The 22,347-nt window shown below is 42.7% G+C and overlaps 1 protein-coding gene across 2 annotated transcripts in view; it reads left to right on the top strand.

Annotated features, from left to right (window-relative positions):
* The window catches only part of LOC137611922 (laminin subunit alpha-3-like), an 80,858-nt gene that overhangs the window by 45,348 nt on the left and 13,163 nt on the right, over positions 1–22,347 (top strand). For both annotated transcript variants that reach the window (XM_068340088.1, XM_068340087.1), the window contains exons 48-75: positions 33–200; positions 301–497; positions 614–730; positions 1,013–1,167; positions 1,321–1,462; positions 1,594–1,693; positions 1,784–1,900; positions 1,978–2,148; positions 2,231–2,382; positions 2,474–2,668; positions 2,761–2,909; positions 2,994–3,156; positions 3,246–3,373; positions 3,579–3,723; positions 3,831–3,926; positions 4,012–4,169; positions 4,258–4,375; positions 4,484–4,624; positions 4,729–4,856; positions 4,995–5,129; positions 5,216–5,336; positions 8,166–8,290; positions 8,434–8,614; positions 8,706–8,864; positions 8,941–9,106; positions 18,469–18,623; positions 18,874–18,967; positions 19,085–19,204. In XM_068340088.1, coding sequence (XP_068196189.1) covers positions 33–200; positions 301–497; positions 614–730; positions 1,013–1,167; positions 1,321–1,462; positions 1,594–1,693; positions 1,784–1,900; positions 1,978–2,148; positions 2,231–2,382; positions 2,474–2,668; positions 2,761–2,909; positions 2,994–3,156; positions 3,246–3,373; positions 3,579–3,723; positions 3,831–3,926; positions 4,012–4,169; positions 4,258–4,375; positions 4,484–4,624; positions 4,729–4,856; positions 4,995–5,129; positions 5,216–5,336; positions 8,166–8,290; positions 8,434–8,614; positions 8,706–8,864; positions 8,941–9,106; positions 18,469–18,623; positions 18,874–18,967; positions 19,085–19,204 — 3,996 coding nt within the window. The remainder of the gene's footprint in view (positions 1–32; positions 201–300; positions 498–613; positions 731–1,012; positions 1,168–1,320; positions 1,463–1,593; positions 1,694–1,783; positions 1,901–1,977; positions 2,149–2,230; positions 2,383–2,473; positions 2,669–2,760; positions 2,910–2,993; positions 3,157–3,245; positions 3,374–3,578; positions 3,724–3,830; positions 3,927–4,011; positions 4,170–4,257; positions 4,376–4,483; positions 4,625–4,728; positions 4,857–4,994; positions 5,130–5,215; positions 5,337–8,165; positions 8,291–8,433; positions 8,615–8,705; positions 8,865–8,940; positions 9,107–18,468; positions 18,624–18,873; positions 18,968–19,084; positions 19,205–22,347) is intronic.

Genomic DNA, 22,347 nt, shown 5'->3' with positions numbered 1-22,347 from the left:
TTTTTTTGTTTGTTGCTTTTGTGTGTTTGAAGCCCTTCTAGATCAACTGAAGGAGTCGGTCACTAGTGGCGACATGGTGCCCAACGAAAACCTGGATAAAATGCTGAAAGATGCACAGCGCATGGTGAAGGAGATGGAGAATAGGGATTTCACTCCTCAGAAAACAGCTGCAGAGAAAGAGAGAGATGTGGCCAAGAAATGTAAGTTAGCTTGTCCGTATTTACTCAGCATAAATTCCTCTTTTCTTCCACAGTTGTTCATTTAAAAAAATGGACGTTAACTTTCTCTTCTGTTATTTAGTGCTAGACAATATCAAGGCTAACATAAGTAAGCAGTCTGATGAAAATGAGTCAGCAGCAGAGAAGATTCGGGGTCTCCTGAAGGACTACGAGACCAAGCTAAACGATCTGGACAAGGCTCTGAAGGAGGCAACTGACTTCCTGAGGAAAGCCAACGCCCAAAACACAGTCAGCTCTCAGGCACTGGGAGATCTGCAGGTATTGACTCACAAATAGTTAATAATTTATGAGAAACATGTAGCTTGTTTGTTTAATGGAAACAACATGCCACAGTAATAGTTGGGTTTAATTCAAACTTTCTTGAACTCCTACAGAAACGCATCGACAATTTGAAAAAGGAGCGTAAGACGGTCGAGGACCAAATATCCATGTCAGAGGATGAGCTAAGGAAAACAGAGGATTTGGTGAAAATGCTGTCCGACAGCAAAAAGGTACTCTTGAAAAACTGAGTGTTCCTCACATAAAATTATTTGCTGTAAACGTAATGCCTTCTGCTGCTTTTTTTTTGTGAACCAAACAAATTGGACACACTGTAAAAAAGTAATAATACATGGCCTGATCTCTGATGCCAAACCAGCGAGCACTCATGTCCTAACATGTCTATACAGATAATGATCTGCGTTTTCTGTTCACCGTGCCCTGAGGTGAGGTAAATGGAATTTCCTGCTCTTATAAATAACTTAACTCTGGTCTTCTTTACTTCTCCTCCATAGGAATACGAACATTTGGCAGCACAGCTGAATGGTGCCAAAAGCAACTTGACCAAGAAGGTGAATGATATTTCAAGGGCAGCGGCCAAGGAGCCCTTGGTGGTGGCTGCAGAGGAACATGCTAAGAACCTTGACAAGCTGGCAAATTACCTTGAAGAGTAGGTCTTTTGTGCACACAGTAAAGACACACAAGCTCAGTCTAACCTGAGTCTCATTCATGGAAACACTGGTATAAGTCTAACTTGAATGTGATACTGTATTTTACTGTACTGTACTGCTGTCTTTTCCTCTCATGCTGTTGTGAATTGCAGTGCTGTAAGGAATGTAAGTGGACGTCCTGAAGTCCGTAATGCCAAAGATGCTATTGATGTCTACAAGAACATCACTGATGCAGTCAAGGCTGCGGAGGCTGCAGCTAATGCTGCAAATGTTGCAGCAGACAACGCTTTGAACGTAAGCAACAGACATAATACTTTAACCAATAGCTAACTGTACAAAATTGGCATCATGTCATATTAATTAAATATTTAACTAAATTTCAGGATTTCCTTTAACTAAAGTTAAATGGGTTTTTCTTTCTATAGAATATAATAGATGAGAAGCTGACAGAAAAAGCAAAACAAATGAAAGAGACTGGTGAAGACCTTGTACAGAATGCAAATGATGTGGCTCGAGAGCTGAAAGGCAAGTCGGCTTGCATTTGCATTGCATCACTTACATTTAAAATAATCCAAAAACATTAGTCATTTAAATTTTCTTTTTATCGATTGGTAGATGCTGCAGATAACCTTACTGATCTAAAAAAGCGCCTGGTGAATGCGTCCCAGCAGAAGAAAGTTCTTCACAAAGACCTATTTGACTCACAGAACCACCTAAATACCATGACGAGAGGTAGAGCCACTAAGTTAGCATGATATTCATCTATGACTATGGAGTTCTAATTTCTTCTTTAAACTTCTTCAAATCAGACGACATTAGTAACATGATCAATGATGCCAAGAAGAAGGCAGCTTCAGCCAATGACACGGCTCACCAAACTATGGATAAACTGAATGACATCAATAAGGAAATTGAACAGATTAAAGTCACTCCTACAGACTCCAATCTGAACAAGATGTTGGATGATGTCAACAAGACAGGTGAGATTTTGAATACATCTTTCAACACATTAGATGTCTCTATAGTCCAAAATAATTTTTTTCGCATACATTTCGCTTGCAGTGAAGCATTTGTGGAAAACCATCCCATCACTGAATGACAGGATCTCAGCGGTGGAGAACTTGACCTCGCAGTTCTCCTCCATCAACAACATAACTGACAACATCAAAAAAATCAAAGCGCTCATAGATCAAGCCCGGGATGCAGCCAATAGGGTAAAAATCCTGCTTTGTAAAGCTGTCCATGCACGGATGGATTTCTTTCCGTGACAGGTCATCTAAATATCTTTTAACATCATTCCTCCAGATTGCGATCCCGATGAAGTTCACAGGGGACGGCCATGTAGAGCTGCGTACGCCAAAGGACCTGGAGGACCTGAAGGCCTACACGGCATTGTCTCTGTCTCTGCAGAGACCTGAAGGCAGAGGAGACGGAAGACGCCGGCGCAGACAAATCAGAGAGAAGGCGGACATGTTTGTAATGTACCTTGGAAACAGAGACGTGAGTTACTCAAAATTCTTGCACATGTTTTCATATCAAGATTTTTTTTTTTAGCACTAATACATATAGTATTGACAAACATTGTCTTGTAGCCATCTAAAAACTACATAGGTATGGTTCTGAGGGACAACGTGCTGTATGGCGTATACAAGCTCAATGGGGTCAAGCACGAAATGAAGACTGGTTACATCACCAAGTCTGCGTCTGAGCTGTCAAAGTTTGACAAAGTGGACCTACACAGGTAAAATGACACCTTGATCCTCTTTTAATTTGCCTGTTCCTAGTGTAGATTTAAACGTGGATCTTTTCCCCATTTACAATCTAGAATTTATCAAGATGCAAAGATGGTCCTGACAAAAGATTTTACCTCAAAGAATCCCGGTGAACCAATTGAGAGCACCAAGCAAGGAGAAGAAAACAAGAACCTCCTGGATCTCAGCCCCAGTGATATTGTCATTTATGTTGGAGGCTACCCCGCCAATTTTACTGTAAGCAGCAAGGAAATAAACACAGCACTATCTAGTTTCATTATGAATGAACATGCGTTTAATTGACAACTCTCTCTGCTTCTTCTCAGCCGCCGGCTTCTCTCAACTATCCCATGTACAAGGGCTGCATTGAGTTCTCCTCCATAAACGACAAAGCTGTCAGTCTCTACAACTTCCAAAATGCAAAGAGGATCAATTTGGTGACACCATGCAAGAGGTCGGTCTAGAGTGATGAAACTCTATTAAAGTTGTTTGTCTTGCCATCTGGTGACACTTTGACCAGATAGCAATCACCAGATATTTCCCCCAGCCTCAATCTGAGCAGATGTGTAGTTCCAGACTGTGGTCCTGAAAATAAGGGATCGAAAAAGTTCTTTATCTGAATTTTTAAATATTTTCTGACTTTTCTTGCCTCTATCTAGATATGTTCCTCCAGTGGATTCTGAATACTATGAAGGCACCGGATACAGCAAAGTGATCATAGATAAAAAGTATCCTGTCCTCCTCATCAGTATGTCCGTCTATTCTCGTTCAGAAAATGGCCTCATATTATACATAGGATCTGAGGTAAATCATACGTTCACATCTTAAATGTTACATCTTGATGTATTTTTTAGATAAATTGTATCTATATGTTTGAACAATTTAAGTCTTATATATCCTTTTCTACACAGAACTATTACTTCACTGTGACGATGGAGAAGGGCTTCATTTTCCTGCGCAGTAATTTGCTCACAGGACCAGTCACAAAAAATGATAAAATGTTCCCGGTAATTCCAGTGGCAATCAATCAGATTACATTTTGAAAATAAACAATAATTGATTCCGCTAATTCATGTCCCCATCTCTCTTCAGACAAATGACTGGACAGACATACTCATCATCAGTACAGTCCAAGGGAAGATGACTGTTCGAATAGCCAGTAAAGATGTGGTTACAGTGCAAGCTCCATACAAGAATGATGACTTTAAAGAGTACTATGTTGGTGGTGCCCCACAAGACCTAAGAGAGAGGTGACATATTTTACCTTTAATTGTGCTGTTTCAGTTTTCTTTGTCATACCTTATCTCTGACAGCTTCAGATTTTGCCGTTTCCCACAGGTATAACATCTCCATGCAGCCATTTAAAGGATGCCTCAAGAATCTGAAGCTGAACAAAGGCTTTAAACCTGTTGCTGAGCAAGTGGGCATCAGTAAAGGTTGTCCCAGGGCTTCCATGGTATGACATTCACCTCTGCATCCCAAACCAGTTACCAACATCCAACTTGTACAAAGGCTACTAGATAGGATAATATAACTGACATGAAATGTCTGTCTTTTTGTGTAGGCTATCCGTAAAGCAGAGTTCAGCACGGGGAGCTCTCTGTCGGCAGACCTCGCAGGCTTTAGCTTGGCCGACAACGTCACTGTTTCCCTTGGATTCAAGAGCACAGAGAGTCAGGGTCTCATTCTCCAGGACAAACAGCTGGTTGGCCCTCACATTTACTTTGTATTTCATGTTTGGGATTGGATCTCCATAAGGCAACATGCTGAACTAGGTCAGATTCTAAAATCTTTTTTACTGTTTTCCAGGCTACTGGGATGAATCTCCTTTTGGAAAATGGCCATGTGATTCTAAATTTCAACAATATTTGGAAATCAAAAAAACAATACCACGACAGCCAGTGGCATTATTTGACTGTAACTAAGAGAAATGGAAGGTATGAAGGGAGCTAAGTGTGACATGAGGTTCTTATTCATATTTCATAAATTAAGAAGAATTGAAAGTTCTTCCCTCAAAAGCATTAACTTGAAAGTACATACAAAAAACAAAATACCATGGGGGTTTTTCCGAACAGGATTGAGCTGATGATTGATGATGAAGACATGGGTCAGGAGCAGAGTAGCAGCTCTCCCATACCTGACACAGGTGGTTCCTTGTTCCTGGGGCGAAACAAGTATAAGGGGTGCATTTCCAACCTCTACACAAGACGGTATGATTGCCTCTGGCTATGTTGTGTACCTAACATAGCTGCATGATTTAAAGTAACATATGGTGTTTATTGTTTGATACATGTAGGCCTGAGAATATGTACAAAACTGAGGACCTCAGCAACTTCCAGGCCACCGGAGATGTCCTACTTGACGTTTGCTCCACTGACAGTCCGGCTCAGCTGATGCTGGACCGTGTCACTAAGAAAGTGAGTGTTTATGCTACACATCACACCTAATGTAATCCAAGGAAATGTAAGAAGATGGATATAAATTATTGAGCATCCTCCTCCCCCCATGCAACACAAAATCACTGATCTTGTTCAGATCTTTAAAATAAGATCCAGTGCTTGTTCATCATGTAAAACTCTGGAAATGGTGAAGATGCAATTTAATTTTCATTTCCAAAGTCTAATCTTTCTATCCAAAATGTGTTATGAACCAGAGGCCTCAATTTTCCTAATCTTTCCAGTAAATGTTCCATTTTTAAAACAGGATTTGTATTTTCAACTAGCAAAAACTTTCTACTTTCAGCAGATAAATGTGGTGATAACCTGCTAGTGTCAAGCTCTGTAGAAATACCCAATTGAAATTATCAGAATCTGTGTAAAACACAATTATGCAGTCATTGATCACATTATGATCAATGGTTTTAAGAATTTTTTTAGGCCATGAAGTGATATCATGCATCCATATTTTACAACAGTGAACATCGTCCTTTCCATGCTTGCACTGCGAGGATGACCCTTCCACAACCAATCAGGATTCTATTGCCTGTTACTAATTAGGTCTTCCTGATGAAACATTCCAGACAGGACTATTTTTGGAACATTCCACAACTTTTGGTTGCTTATGTGTTTAACTTGTTGTTCCTGTCCTGACTCGCTTGAAACATGTTGGCCGTGTTGGTCGGAATAATTTTTTTTTTCCACAAAAATGTTAATACATTTGAATATCAATTAAAATCAGCACAAAGATACAAACAGAAGGTCTTTGTACTTTCTACTGTTAACTAATGGCAAATTAACACACACTGAGAAGGAAGGGGTTTTTTTTATTTGGAAGGGAAAACTTGATATTTCGATGAAATAAGAGTTTTGTTCCTGCTTATTTAAAATGCATGAGTTGTTTGTCAAGGTCACTTTTAAAACTACGATGAACATAATGAAAATGGTGAATTGATGATTTACTTTTATCTTGTGAAACAGCAGCATTATAACATTTTTTGACCATGAAAATTATTTACCTGTACACGCTACTTACACATTAGCTTTTTGTGCTGACGTTCTTTACATTATATTTTGCTGCCTTATTTCCAGAAATGAAGAAGAAGGAGCCCTAAGATCTGCTGATGCTGACAAGAATCTAATAATCTGGCATTTTGCCCTGTAGTGCTATGTTGTTTAATCGCAAGTTCATCCACTGCAGTCTACTTTAATAAAAACTTTGAATAATCATTCATAATAGTCATAAGATTTACTCAATGCCTTGTGTATCTGTCTGTTGTAATCCAGTAATTACAAACAAAATATTGTGAATAACAAGCTTGAAATCAAGCACGTCTCTTTTCTTTCTTTCAATGAACCACTTTCCCAGTCATTTTCAAGCATGTATCTGCTAACTCCCCACTTTCACACCTAATGGAAACATTCATTATATGACATTATAAAATGATAATGATAATAAATGTAAATTATGAAATAAAATTACAAATGGTAACAGTTAAATCCAAACACAAATATCACATGGTCTGTATCTGAGATTCTGACCTTGTATATTGTTTTATACTTTACTTTTATTAACACAGAGGGAAACAAATGATAATTTCAAATGTGTTTTGCATTAAAATTTCTGATGTGATCCAGCAAAGTCCTGTGAGATGTTATTTTCACTACCGGGCTACTTTCCTTACCAAATATCTCAATATTTAACAGTGTTCCATCTCTGGAAACTCCCAGCATTAAGGCTGAGTACTGAGTTAAATTTATAATACATTATGAAGCCTTTGAGACATTTTAAAGCCTTTCCTTACAGGCTTTGTTGGTGTTCCCAATATTTAATTCAATAACCTCAAAAGCATGATTACATCACTCCTTCCAGATCAATGTAGATCTTGTATGCCCGTCATAAACATCTGACTAAATTGGCCTTCATCACCATACCACTCTATTTGGCTTAACACACAATAGATAGTCTTAAATATGGAACTATCAGCTGCTGGATGAGGTCATAAAAGTCTTATAACCTGCTTAATCTATTGTGAAAACACCACATGCAATGGTATAGTGAAATTAGTGGCTTCATGTTGCATTATGTAGCATGGATGTGTCCTGTGACTGATTTTACATTAAGCCAACCCATGAGCCATATTTTATATTCTCTGCACTTTCATTGCAAGTTTACTCCTATTAATCTTGAGCCTGACCCTAAACCTGAAAAACACTAAAGCCACATGCGCCACCACGTTCATGCATGTTGTACAAAAAGCTCCATATAAAGTTCAAACGACCACATTTACCTGTAACCAAAATCAATCCTCATATATTATGCCACTGACTAGTTGGGATTACTACTAAATACACTAGCTATGACGTCACAATCACCATGTTAGAATGCAGAAGTAAATTTTCACCTGTTACAGCTCTGTAACCGACAGTTGATGTTGTGTTTCATTTGTCTTCAATGCTAGTACAATTGAATTATATGAATTTTGACCAATATATCAATCTAAAGAGGTTATTTTAAGTTACATTTTTTTGTTTTCTGATCATCAGGTGGATTGATCGTAGTGAAGATTGTTAAAGCTCAAACTACAGACACAATTTCTCATCTAACGATGAACCTTTTGTGTCATCCTTTCTTCAGCCCTGCTTTAGTACACACACAGTATTTTGTATATGTTGAGATGTCATTACTTATGCACCTCTGCACCTCTATTCTTTATTTATGGAGCAGAACACCTTCCAAAGATGTTGGAACAATGGAGAGCCAGCATAGTTCTTCCTGTTGAGTGTTTGTTCATGTTTGTGTTGTTTTAGGTGATTCAGGCCATAAATGACAGTGTATCAGTGTGTATATTACCAGCCCTGGTTCAAAATGCTTACCGCATGGGTGGCCCTAGCAGCCTGACCTTTGGCCTTCCACTGCAGGTCCTGCAGCCTAGGTGAGCGATTTAACTTTGCACAATGTTAAAATATTCTTGTGAATGTTAAAGAGAAAAATGAGCTCCTAGTCACAGAAATACTCCCGCAGTTATATCTGAGCCAACATGTAACATTACTGAAGATGAAGTTTCATCCTTTCCAGGCCCCACTTCTCTCTGGATATCAGAACCAGGGCTTCTGAAGGCCTGCTGTTCTTTGCCGCCACCAGAGGAGGGCGCTCGCATCTTGCTTTATACATATCCAAAGGCAGGATCAGACTGTCTGTGGGTAAACAGAAGGAGATCTTCAATAGGGAGAAGTACAATGATGGAAAGTGGCACTCGGTCGGTGGACTCACACGTCACCACCTGTATTTAAATGCTACCACTAGAGAGAGACACTTTCCATTTTTACTTGTATAACTGTTGTTTGTAGATAATATTCAGCCTGGAAAAGAAGAAATTTCGATTGGTTGTTGATGGGATCAGAGCGCAGGACGGTCAGTTGACAAACACCGAGTTGACATCTATGCAGCACTTTGTCTCACCTGTGTACCTCGGCAATGCCCCAGAGTCCTTCCACAAGGAGTTGAAGGTAAATCAGAATAAAAGTAAATAAATGCTGCTCAATTAACACAAATAATTCATTCACTATATTTATCAACTTTAAGTCAAAGGGACTTCCAAAGCAAAGTGTGTCTGGATGTATCCGCAATTTCAAAATGAATGGAGCACTGATGTTAAATCCAACCACAAACCATGGCTCTGGCCCCTGCTTTGAGGGTCAGACACAAAGAGGGGCTTATTTCTCGGGGGACGGAGGGCATGTCATTGTCAGTGAGTACACATTTAAACTTTTCTAATGACTGCTATGATATCCATGGTTTTCTGTCTGCAATTAGTAGGAAATCTAACTTGAGAAGTTAACAATTATGTTTTTGAAATGTCTATTGGTATCATTCACACATTTTGTTATATTTTCTGTATTCTATGTACGACTCCACTGCAGTACACAGAGTGAAACGAACTCTAAATTACACATCAGATATTAATGGGAACTGATTACTTACAGAGCAGCATCTCAGTATTCTCTCTGATTAGTTAAAAATTAAATAAATCTTTAAGTGGATTTATTCTTGATAAACTACATTGGCAAAAGTATTCGCCCACCTGCCTTAACTCGCATATGAACATAAGTGACATCCCATTTCCAGAATGAAGGAAACATTTAACTATGTTCTCAGGACTGGCTCAATCCGTCCTTCTTTGAGCAAAGCTGTTTTCCTTGATATCAAACAAGGAAGTTTAAGGAAATTATTCTACCTCAGATAACAAGTTTGGACCAAACAGAATGTATTAAGCAAAGACAGACTCAAAGATAACATTTGTGTAGCACTACACATAATTGAACATTAAAAATAAAATATAGAGTCGGTTTGATTGAGTCTAGATTCTGTACAGAATTCTGGGGCAATTTGGATTTCACCAGACCTTAATTAATATTATTAAAGCTTTGTATAACAGTCCAATAGCAAGAATAAAAGTAAATGGAGTAATATCAAACTCATTTGACCTGGAGAGGGTCACCACACAAGGCTGTTCTATGAGCCCACTACTGTTTTCCCTGTTTATTGAAGGACTAAGCTAAGGTATTACTCAGGATAACGATATTGTAGGTATAGAAATGTTAGCCCAACAACATGAAATCTTTTTATTTGCTGACGACGTCCTGATTATCAAACCCAGAAAGTTCCATTTTAAAACTAATGTCATTCCTTGAAGCTCAGGCTCATTCATTCATTTTCTACTGCTTCATGCTCTGTGGCGCGTCACGGAGGGTGGTGCAGTGGGTAGCGCTGTCGCCACACAGCAAGGCGGTTCCAGATTCGAATCCTGCTCTGTGTGGATTTTGCATATTATCTGCGTGGATTGGGTGTGCGTGCGTGTTTGTCTGTCTTTGTGTGGCTCTGCAGTGCACTGGCGTCGCGTCTGGAGTTTCCCCCGCCTCATGCCCTAAGCCAGTTGGGATAGGCTCCAGATCCCCCTGACTCAGGACAGCGGATAAAGTGGTGCAGAAGATTGTATGACTGTATCAGGCTATAAATAAAATATTTCAAAGACCCCAATTGTAAGCTTCAATTATAAACCTAGCCAAATCATAAAAACTGGCTTTGACTTGAACCAGAATCAGGATAATATAAAATATGTAGGGGTCAAAATTCCAAAAGAATTGTATACACTAAATTTTAAGATAGATATATTAGTCATTCTACCGAATTCGTACAAACTGCTATCCAACAATATGAAAAAAAACTAGAGTAAAGACTTGATTGATCCCTTCAGGAGGTTCCGTCAGGGAAATTAATTAAACTTTATTACTACTACGTCCATATTCTACAACTACTACTACTTAGATTATGTTGTGATCTAGTTAAAAACAATACTGTAACTAGATAGTAATTAAACTAAATATATACAAAATCATCATTTATGCTACCTTCCTAGGTACTTTCTATTTGGAAGTAGTTGTCCCTATCTACAACCCCTAAATTTCAATCCCTGAAAATAATACTTATAATAGTTTTTTTTCAGTTTTTCCAATGGTATATTTTAAAATGAATGTTTGGTTTATTTTAAACAATGTAAAATATTTAGATACACTTTACAGTTTGTTTGTTTTTTAATTAAAAAACATGATTCAAAAAATGCTGTCACACACTTTCAACTTTCACAAGTTTTACTCCGTGGGTGGAGCCTGGTTTTTGCCACACATTTGAATTTCTGGCCAGGAAGTTACACAGCATCCACTAAGGCTTGGACTAGGAACCGGACGGTGGGTGATTCAAGACTATTGTAAATTTTGGAGTGTGAACTGACAGTGGGAGGTGTCAGTTTACCTTTCAAGCACTGCCAAGACGCCCTTGATCAAGACGCTGTACCCTTTACAAGTTGCTAATTGGAGGTGCGCCAATGAAGGAGCTGTTAAAGGTTATCATTTCAGTATGTGAATAACTCGAGTATTCATTTTCTATATTTTTGGTATTTAATGCAATTTCAAGTACAAAACATGCTAGACACGCTGAATGTTTTGTAAAATAAAATAAGATCAAAGTCATTAAATTAAATTACATGATAACTATTAGTTAAATGTGCATTCGATGTAATAATTAACTCTGAGATCTTAAAGATCACTGTAATTCATTTTTAAAAAAAGATTGCATTTAAATTTTGAAACTTTGAAAGTTGTTTGAAAAATGATTTTAAGTGATTTAATTGTAAAGCTATTCAAAATTAATTTCTAAAAATATTCTTTCTTTTAAAATTTTTATATACTAATCTGATCCCCGATGAGAAATTAAGAGCACACTCCAGTTAGTGAATACTTCAAACGCATGCATACATGTTAGTTTCAGTTTTTACAGCCCCCTGTAGCACATGCACACACAGGGTGGGCTGTAGGCATGCAAGGGGAGGTAGAGTGGCAGGCAGCCCCTTTGTGGAGGGTCCAAAATGAGCAACTTGTAAAGGAGGGACGGCGTCTTGCTCAAGGGCACCACGGCAGTGCTCTGGAGGTGAGCTGACACCTCCCACTGTCAGCTCACTCTTGGGCAGGAGCGGGAATCGAACCGCCGATCTTAGGAACTCGCTCTACCACCCGCTCTACCACTGTGCACTGCTGCCTCTTTAGAGGGTGTATTGCCACAAAAAATTAACAGATTAATATAATTATTATTATTGAAGTGTGTTGCAGTGTTACATAGTGACAAATTTCAGGAGCGGAAAAACATTTTAAGAACAGGCAAGAGATTAATATATGGAATTTGACTGCGCCTTTACTAGATTTGTACCGTAGAAACATGGCACAATTTATGTATGAACAAGGTTTTGGGAAAAAAACAACTTTTGAAAATGTGTCTCCAACTCTCCAACTTTGCAAGAATTTGGTAGAAATGCCAATATACTTTATTGAATATACTTTATGAAATCGCACATTGCAATTACAAGTTGTTAAATCAGAAAATAAAGAACACATGAAAAGATGGAATTTATTGCCGATATTAAACTTTGAATCAAGGATTGAGATAGTGTCAATGAACATCTTGCCCAGAATGTTGTATTTGTTTCAAGCTCGTCCAATCGAAATAACAGACTGTTCAAGGAATGGGATAAATTAATTTCAGGCTTTATTTGACAAGGGAAAAAAACCAGGGAGATTAAATTACATTAGATTTCAAACTCTCCAGTTGGGTAAAAACAAGGGAGGATATGCACTCCTATGCTTAAATAACTATTATATTTCATCCCAGCTGAGGACTTTAGTCTGTTGGTGTAATTGTCAGTACCAAGCAAGATGGAAAGTAGGGTTGAGCTGGGTACTCGTTTCAGATGAGTATCGGGCACAGATAAAACATTTTGACAAGAGCATGACACGAGTAAAACTCGTCAATACTCGTGCTCGAGCTGAAGGAAAATCCTCATAACTGTCTTCACACGCTGTGATTGGCCAGTCACAAACAGCCCCAACCCCTCCCTACAGAGACACACCACTGCAGCCAGAGTAGACGCTGCTCCACTCTCGCACACACACAGATATTGACTGATCATTCCGTGTGTGGTTTCACTGTAACTCACATTGATCTCCTTAGGTTTTCTTCAGCCTTCTTCAACAGTGCACCCTCATTTGTCACGGTTAATATGTTCCAGGAACCACAAATGAATAACAAATTCCGCAATATAGCGACTATTTATCGTATTTATGGTAATATTTTTTTTGTCTGCATGTATTCTCATAGTTTAACCCCATTAAAGTTTAACCCCATTAAAGGGCGTCAACTTTTTATTAGATCAATGCTTGTTTTAGTCTTGCGGCAAACTGTTTTATACTGTATATTTTAATGCATGCATGTGGCCATCACCGGTCCTCTCTGGAAACTAAGTTGTTAATTTTTATTAGAATTTCCTACTGTGAGCCAGAGAGGGAAGTGCTGCACCTTTGTGTGTTAGGAGGAAACCAGGAGGAGAGAGAAAACACAAACCAGGTAGTGGATAGACAGGCAGTGCCGTTAGAGTGGAAGAAATTTGAGCTGTTTCATCATTTCTCACAACTACCTTAACGCCGTTGTTATAGAACACCAGATTAATGGAGGTCCTGACAGTATAGAGTAGGTCACCAGAGGAAAGCAGTGCAGAAGGAAGATAGAAGGCCTGAGATTGGTGTGATGTCTGAAGAGAAAGTCATCACATACTGACGGGACCCAACGGTTCTCAACAATTGTACTCGACAGAAGCTGGTAGGCCCTGAACCAACATGCATGTGTGATGAAAACAACACCCAGAGAAGCTACCAGAACCCAGTATGGCCACGGTAGCTGGGTACCCCCCAACCCCATGAGCATCCAAAAGCTGTCACCTGAAGACCCACTGGGGGAGTCGAGAACCACGTAGACCAAGAAACCAGAAGAGGTAGCGGCTGCCACCACCAGGGCGCCCAGGACAGGCCCAAGGGGTATGGGGTAAGGAGGCCCACCTCCATCCACCACACCCACATCCTACCCGAACCCCCCATCTCAAGGAGACAGAGAAGCCCCCCGCAGCTCGTGGAGACAGCCGCAGGGAGTGAGTGTCTGTCTCCACTCCACCAGCCTACTCCACTGACCCTCTTATGGGTCTTGCCTTGGCGTGGCGAGGGGGCTTGTGCATTCCAGTGACCCTGGAGAGCGATACCGTCGGGAGCTTGCTCCTGATAGGGTCACCCATGGCGGATGGTTCTAGACAAACAAAGACTCCAGCGTGTCGGCATGCTGTGAGGTGGCAGCCCCACCAGTCGACTATCCTGCGGAGGGCTAACAACTCATCCAGGAGGCACCCTTTGTTACGAAACTGACCAGAAAAAGAAGCCTGACTGACCAGCACAATAATGGACCCCAGCCTGCCCCCAACCAACGAATACGGATCAACCTTCGTCGTAGGACCCGTGTCGCCACATGGAACTTCCAGACACTCCTTCTCCCTGAAGCTGTCGCTCCGCTGTCCCGAGAGCTCAGCCGCTATAACATCACCCTGGCAGGGTTCTGTGAAGTACGATGGGAAAGCAATGGCGAAACAACAGCAGGTGACCAATGCTACATCTGGAGCGGCCCCGAGAGACAAACAGGCCTGTTTGGCGTGACACTTGCCTTCCCAAATGCCCTCCGTAAGTGCCTCATCAGCTGGACTCCTCTGAGAGACAGGCTGTTGTCGGCTGACTTTCTCCATCAACATGGCAAGATGACAGTCACTGTTGCCTATGCTCAAACCAATGTTGCTGATGAGGAGGCGAAGAATGCCTTCTTTGACCAATTCCATCAGGCTGTTGGCCAAGCCCCACCACACAACATCGCCATTATCCTCACTGACACCAATGCCACTCTCTCCAGCAGTGATCGGTCCACAGTCTCACCTTTCGGCACAACTTTTGCTGCAGGCTTACAAATGACAAAGGTAACTGCCTTCTCCTTCTCTGCCACCACAACAACCTCTGCTTTGCTGATAACTGGTTTCCCTATAAACGAATGCATCACTGGACATGGTACAGCCCAGATGGCAGAACCAGAAAAGCGTTGGACCACATCCTCATATCCCGACGCTGGAAGTTGTTTGTCACCAACTACGTGTTTACAGAGGAGCAGAGCTTAACCACCACCTGCTGGTGGCCCAGCTTAAGTTATAGCTGCAAGCCAACCAGCACCTAGATTCAACCTTGCTTGTACTCCTCCCTACTCAGTGATCCAAACACTGCCACTGAGTTCATTCGCTCCATCCTCCATACCTTCGATGCCCTGAGCACTGACAAAGTGACGGATTGGCAGACCCTCAAGGATAGTGTCATCCAGTCAGCTCACAATGTCCTTGGATGCTCTCGATCCTCCCCCAAAAAGCCGTGGATATCGGAGAGGACACTTCACACCATCGACCAGTGGCACCAGACCAGGCTCCAAGGTGACCTGACCGAGTACTGGTGACTGAAACACCAGTGCAATGTGGCCGTAGCTGAGGACAGAGAGAAGTTCTGGCAAGCACAAGCCGAACACCTAGAGTCCACGGCCAATACCAACAACATGAGCCGTGTCTACACTCTGCTGCGCCAAGCTCGCAATGGTTCACTTATCAAGATAGCCCTGTTGAAAGACTCTGATGGCAACATCATAACAACAGAAGCAGAATGCCTCTCGCACTGGAAAGAGCACTTCAACCTACTTGTGCAGCACAGCTCCACCCCGACTGATCCCACCATCCTCGCGACTGCAAACACTACAGTCCCTAGCAACGCCTGCAGTACAGATCCCATCACACCTGAGGAAGTCAAAGCCACTCTGAAAAAACAGCAGGAAAGCCCCTGGCATTTGTGCAGTAATGGCTGAGATGCTAAAATCTGTCGGTGACAGTGTTGTTGAGTGGTTCACCCACACCTTCAACCATGTTTGGGAGACAGAGAGACTTCCCAGCGACTGGACCAGAGGACTCATCCTACCCTTCTGGATACATAGGGGTAACAGGCTAGTCTGCAGCAACCACAGAGGCATCAAACTTTTCTCCATCCCCGGCAAGCTCTTCACCAGGATCTTGCTCACCCGTGCTCTCCCAGCCATCAGAAGTCGCTGCCATCTCCAGGAGACTGGCTTTATGCCTAACCACTCCACTACAGACCACATCTCTGCCATTCGCCTGCTCATAGATAAGACCCATGAATTCCTCAAAGATCGCCATCTATACATCGGGTTCATTGATTTGAAGGCTGCCTTTGATACCATATGCTGTGCCTCACTCTGGAGTACACTACAGACCCTTGAAGCACCACCTAAGATTGTTGCCCTGCTCAAGCTGCTCTACAGCAACTCAGAGAGCTGTGTCCGTATCAACGGCAGAGACTTCAACTGGTTCCCCATCTCCAGTGGCTTTCGCCAGGGCTGCGTGGCCGCTCCTGACCTTTTTAAATGCATCATTGACCATCTGATGTCCAGGGTCTATGAGGGAGTCCCTGGGGTGTCCCTTGGCAACTACCACCTGACCGACCTGGAGTATGCTGACGACACCATCCTGCTCAGCACATTCTACAGCTGAGAGACATCCTGGACATATACAGAGAAGAGGCAGAGAAGCTGGCCTTCAAGTGAGCTGGACTAAAACCAAATTCATGCATGTCGGTGACGGACCGGATCCACCTCCCTTGCAGCTGGGTGATGACACTGTGGAGCCTGTCAGGAGCTTTATGTATCTGGGGTCCATAGTGATGGACAATTGGGACCTTAAACCAGAGATTCTCTGCAGAAGAGCTTTGGCAAGATCAGCTCTGCAGTCTGTCTGGAAGCCACTCTGGCGGCACCAGACCATCTCACGCAAGACAAAAATCCGAATTCTCAACTCTGCCATCCCCTCCATCCTGCTCTACTGCTAATAACTTGGCCCTGAAACAAGACCCTGGCTACCAGTATAGATGGTTTTGATAGCAGGGCTCTCAGAACCATCAAAAACATCAGGTGGCCCCAGCGGGTTTCCACCAAAGTGCTTAGAGCCCACATGTGCCAGCCCAGAGCTTCTTGCCAGGTGATGCAACGTCGTACCTGCTGGTTTGGTCATGTACTCCGCCTTCCACCTGATCACCCAACAAGAGCCATTCTCCAGTTTGACCCTAAGGCCGCAGGCTGGAAATGACCTCAAGGCAAGTCCTGCACCCGATTGCTCGACGTCATTGCGGGTGACCTCTGACAACAGGGAGTCGCTGTGGAGGATGCTGAGCAGCTGGCACAAGACCTCCAGAGTTGGAAAAATCTGACTCATCTGGTTGGCTCAATGCACAGGGACGGTACACCCCACCATCGCAAGAGCCCTTGACCCGAGCGTAGGGTCTCACACCCCACACGCCCATCCAGCCTCCGGCAAGCCTGGGAAGACCAGAGATAGGGACCACACCAGCCCACGAGACACACCAGAGATCTCTAGCAAGCTGCCACATGGCCTACACTAAATTTTCCAGTTTGGGATAAATAAAGTATATCTATCAGCACTGCAGGGCTGCACCTCGGTCACTACCACCATGAGGCAAGTCAACAGCCATGACCAACAACCAGTGATCACCAACCGACAGCCACCGAAAACCATCAATAACCACCACACGCCCGCAACCAAGCCCAGGACCCCAATAACCCCCACCCAGGCTGAACCGCGAGCCCAGACCAGGCAGCCAGTCCCTAACGACAGCTCCGAGCCACAGGCACCCAACCCCAAAGGGTCAAGCCCCACCACAAGTGCCATCACATGTGGAGTCACCACTACCCTCCCTGTTAATATGTTTCCCCAATTCGCGATGAGGAAGCATTCTCCCTGCCCTGTGCTGGAGTGGTACCCTGTGTGGAATTTGGTGCATTAAAAGTCTGGAGGGGAGCTCAGTGATGTCTAGACTCCTCCAGACATCGCAGGGCCCCCTCCAAAGTGTGAGTGTGTGTTGCAATAAGATTGGGGGGTGGGGCCACATACGGGGAGGACGCAGTGCCCTAGAGCACCGCAATCCACCCCACAATATAGCCCATTGCCTTCAACCCGCCCGTTCCCAAAGCCCTAACTATGGTGTCCCTACGTGTGCCTGTAAGCAGCCGCCGAACAGCCGAACCCCACGACCGACCCCGATCCAACCCCCGGCACCACTCTGCCCACCATCCAGCCCACCACATATGGCCGGGTGCCCCGGCACCACAGCACGCACCCAGCAACCACAGCCAACCGGCCACCAACAGTCGACAGCCAGCACCTGTGCAACACAACTGGATGTGTTGCACAGGTGAAATCCTATCACAGTTCCACTCTTCCAATTCACTGAGCACCTGAGCACAGCCCCATTCTTTCACGAATGTGGCCATGGAAGTGATTGAAGCACCTGATTCTGACTATTTGGATGGGTAAACTAATATGTTTGGCAATACAGTGCGTAGAAGTTGGTTTAATATCAGTATGGGGAGGGTTCATAAATGTTTAAATTACCGTAAATAATAAGATAAATAGTTTGTCACTCTATCGTGGAATTCCATTAATTGCGTGTGGTTCCTGTAATGCATTAACCGCGAGGAATGAGGGTGCACTGTATAGTGTACATAATTTTCATGGTTGTCTCATTGTCTTTATGTTGCTAATGACGGCAATAATCATGCCTGTTTTCTTTATTTCAGATGACTCCTTTGTTCTCGGCTCCAGCTTTGAGCTGCTGTTCAGTGTTCGTCCACGGAGCTCAACGGGACTCCTGTTGCATGTCAGTGACTCCAGCAGGAGCCAGCAAGGACCTTCGATAGGCCACCATCTCAGCGTTTACATGCTCAGAGGAGAGGTGAGGCCTGAGATCACTTCAATGACGCTGCATCAGTTGTATTTTACTGACCGGATAGTTCTCACCAAAACTTAAGTTCATGGAATATAAAAATCTGTTGCAGTAGATTTTAAAGACAAACCTTAGTAAGACATTAGTCTCTATTCAATTGTTGCCAGAACTTTAAAATGGCATAACAGGATTGTATATTTAATCTAGGCTGATCTTTGTATTAAGTAAATAAAAGCATATATTTGGATATGATTTACAGATGGTGGCACAAGTAAACAATGGAAAAGGGGAATTCATGGTGTCAGTGAAGCCAAAAACCTCTTTATGTGATGGAATGTTTCACAAAATTTCAGGTAAAATGCATAAAACCTGTTCATTAAAAACCTAATTCAAGACAAATCTCTTACAAACCAAACAGAAAACCAGTATGATTTTTTCTTTCTTTTTTACATGAAATCACTGTCCTCCAGTAATTAAGAGGAAAAATGTTCTGCAACTGCATGTGGACACGATAGATAATTACAAGATCGGACCACCATTTTCCACACCAATACTTACCAAAACCTCCTTGCATGTGGCTGGCATTCCTGGTGAGTATGAACTTGTCATACTATGTGGTTGTTGATAAAGAGATGAGCGCAAGTAGTGTGGCCCAACAATCCTATTCATGCCTTTCTTATTCTTGCTGTGCGGTGATGCAATTGACCCCTAAAAGCAAATCACTTCATTTTCAAAAGTAGAACCAAGGCAATCACAGACTGCAACATCCTGCAAACACCCCTGAATTCAAAATTGTTCCCTGACTTACTTGCATAGGTCAAAGAATAAAGCAAGTGCTCTGACTGGCTGTCATTGATCAAAGCACTAGGTTTGATTTATGGTCTTACTCACACTGGCCCTCCCCCTCGTCTTTCTATCTTATCTGATTCCTGAGTGTACAAAAGTTGAAATTGGACCTATTGACCTAGTTTTCTCAAGGTCAAGGTCATCATCTCATTTTACTCTTTACCGCCCGATTAATGTGTTTTTTTTTCATCTATCTGCAACGGTTGCGAAAATATTTGGTGGACATACGGACGGACGGACGAATGGATGAACACACGAACACTGATAATTACAATACATTACCACTTTGAAGCGGGATATACTGTACTGTAATTAAGAAAATGTAGTAAGTAGCAAAGCTGACGACAGTTGGAGTCATTCTCCTATTGAAATTCACACAAAAAACATTTTCTTCATCAATGCTATAGTTTTCCATCAAGTATTTTCAAAATTTAGTGTTGAACATGTACAGTATATCATCAATGATATGTAATTGACACTTAGGATGTAGGACAAGCTTTGCGCACAGTGCTGACCCTAATAGAAACCCTGCCTCAACTGGCACAGAGTCTTAGAGCTGCTTAAATGACCAGAGCCAGAGCCCCCGTGACAGGCCCCCAACACCGCTTCCCTGAGAGCACTGGGAACCACAACCTGCCACCTCTCTTCCCCTGTAGCTGGCTCCTTCCATGCTTGCTGTAGAGCCCGTCAGAGAGTCGCAGCACACTGAATTTACTCCACAGGCCTTTAGTGGCTACTGACAGACCTGACAAGACCTCCCATGGTGGCCTCTGCCCATTGCAGGGTGGTGCAATGTCCTCTGGCAGTCCATAGACCATGAGAAGGGCTCTGCCAATGCCACATATAGTAGTAGGCTATCCCAAGCAAACTTTTGACATCAGTCAGGTTATTAGGTACTCGCCAGTCTCTGATACCACAAACTTTCTCCTTGAGTGTGTTGATGCCAGTGCTGCCCAGTCTATGGCCCAAAAATTCCCCCTCCATTTGTACGAAATGGCATTTGTCAGGATGCATTTTTAGAGTCCTGAAAACTTTTCCCATGGGCCAGGATATCATCCAGATACACCTCACACTCCTGGGAGGAAGACTCTTCTTTGTTACAGGCCTAAAATCCACCCAGAACCTCCATCTAAGGCTTTTTTTCTTTGGGACCTTAACTACAGCTAATGACAATGGACTGTCGGAGGCTTCAATAATGCCAGCCCTGAGCATAGCATGGATCTCCTCATCCGCATCATCCTACTTTGCCATGAACAGACTTAGATCAAAGTCAAAGTCAGCTTTATTGTCAAGTGTGCCATATATACACGACATACAGCACAGATGAAATTGCAGTCCTTTCTGACCCACGGTAAACAGGCAGTACAACAGACAGTACAACACAGACAGTACAACAGGCAGGACAACACAAGCAGGACAACACAGGCAGGACAACACAAGCAGTAAAACAGGCAGTACAACACAGACAGTACAGCACGAAGTATTGGACGAAACACAAGGGATCCCTAAACATAGATTGGTTGTTGCTCACCAGTGTCGCTGTACACCCTGTCCCCTGGGCAAAAGCAGGACTCCGAAGTTCAGATTCAATGTACACCAAGTAAAAATCAAAAATCAAACCCGAAGATGCATGGGTCATGCACCTCCAATACCCACACCTTTAAAGTCAATGCTAAATTTCCCAGTGTGAACATAAAAAGCCCTTTGCCTCTTATGTAGGCTGTCTCCCCAGTCTGTCTGCAATTTCACTTGAGTCTGTTCCTGCTGGAATAGTGTCAGGCCTCACTAATATGGCAGTGGACACTGTAACTACCAGGGCTGAGCATGACACATTACGCACCAACACTAGAATTTGGCACACATTGCTTACTCCCATCCAGCCGACAGTCACTGCAGGGTCAGTCTGTATAGGTGTGCCAGTGCTCTCCCTCAATACTAAGGTTGAGCCGGATAACTCATTTTTGACAAGTACGAGTACGATACGAATAAAACCTGTTCAAACTCGTGCTCGGACTGAAGGACAATCATCCTGACTGTTTTAATGCTCTGTGATTGGCCAGTCACACATACTTCCCGCTCCTCCCTACAGAGACTGCAGCTAGAGCGGAGCTTGTCCCTGTCCCACTCTCCGGCACACGCAGACAGTTACTGATCTCTCTGTTGGTGGCTTCACTGTTGCTCACGTCCTTCTTCTTAGGTTTTCTTCAGCTTGCCTCTATTTCGTATGTATGGTTACTTGGTGAACTTTATTGTTTTGTTTTGTTTTGTTGCATGTACGCGTGCATTTAACCACTGCCTCAGTGGTTAAAGTTGGATTTGGTTTTTTTTTGTTCTAAACTCTGTTCAAATTAATACACTCAACAAAAATATAAGCGCAACACTTTTGTTTTTGCTCCCATTTTTCATGAGATGGACTTAAAAATCTGTAATTCAATCCAGATACACAAAATTACCATTTCTCTCAAACATTGTTCACAAATCTGTCTAAATGTGTGATAGTGAGCACTTCTGCTTTGCTGAGATAATCCATCCCACCTCACAGGTATGCCACATCAAGATGCTGATCTGAAATTACGATTAATGCACAGGTGTACCTTATACTGCCCACAATAAAAGGCCACCCTGAAATGTGCATGGTTTTTTTGCTTTATTGGGGGTCTGGGGACTCAGAACTAGTCAGTATCTGGTGTGACCACCATTTGCCTCATGCAGTGCGACATATCTTCTTCGCATAGCGTTAATCAGATTGTCAATTGTGGCCTGTGGAATGTCGGTCCACTCCTCTTCAATGGCTGTGCGAAGTTGCTGGATATTAGTGGGAACTGGTACACGTTGTATACGCTGGTCAAGCACATCCCAAACATTGCTCAATGGGTGACATGTCCGG

This window comes from Antennarius striatus, chromosome 18 (assembly GCF_040054535.1).
Source record: "Antennarius striatus isolate MH-2024 chromosome 18, ASM4005453v1, whole genome shotgun sequence".
Taxonomy (NCBI): Eukaryota; Metazoa; Chordata; class Actinopteri; order Lophiiformes; family Antennariidae; genus Antennarius; species Antennarius striatus.
This window is presented reverse-complemented; position numbering and strand designations above follow the sequence as displayed.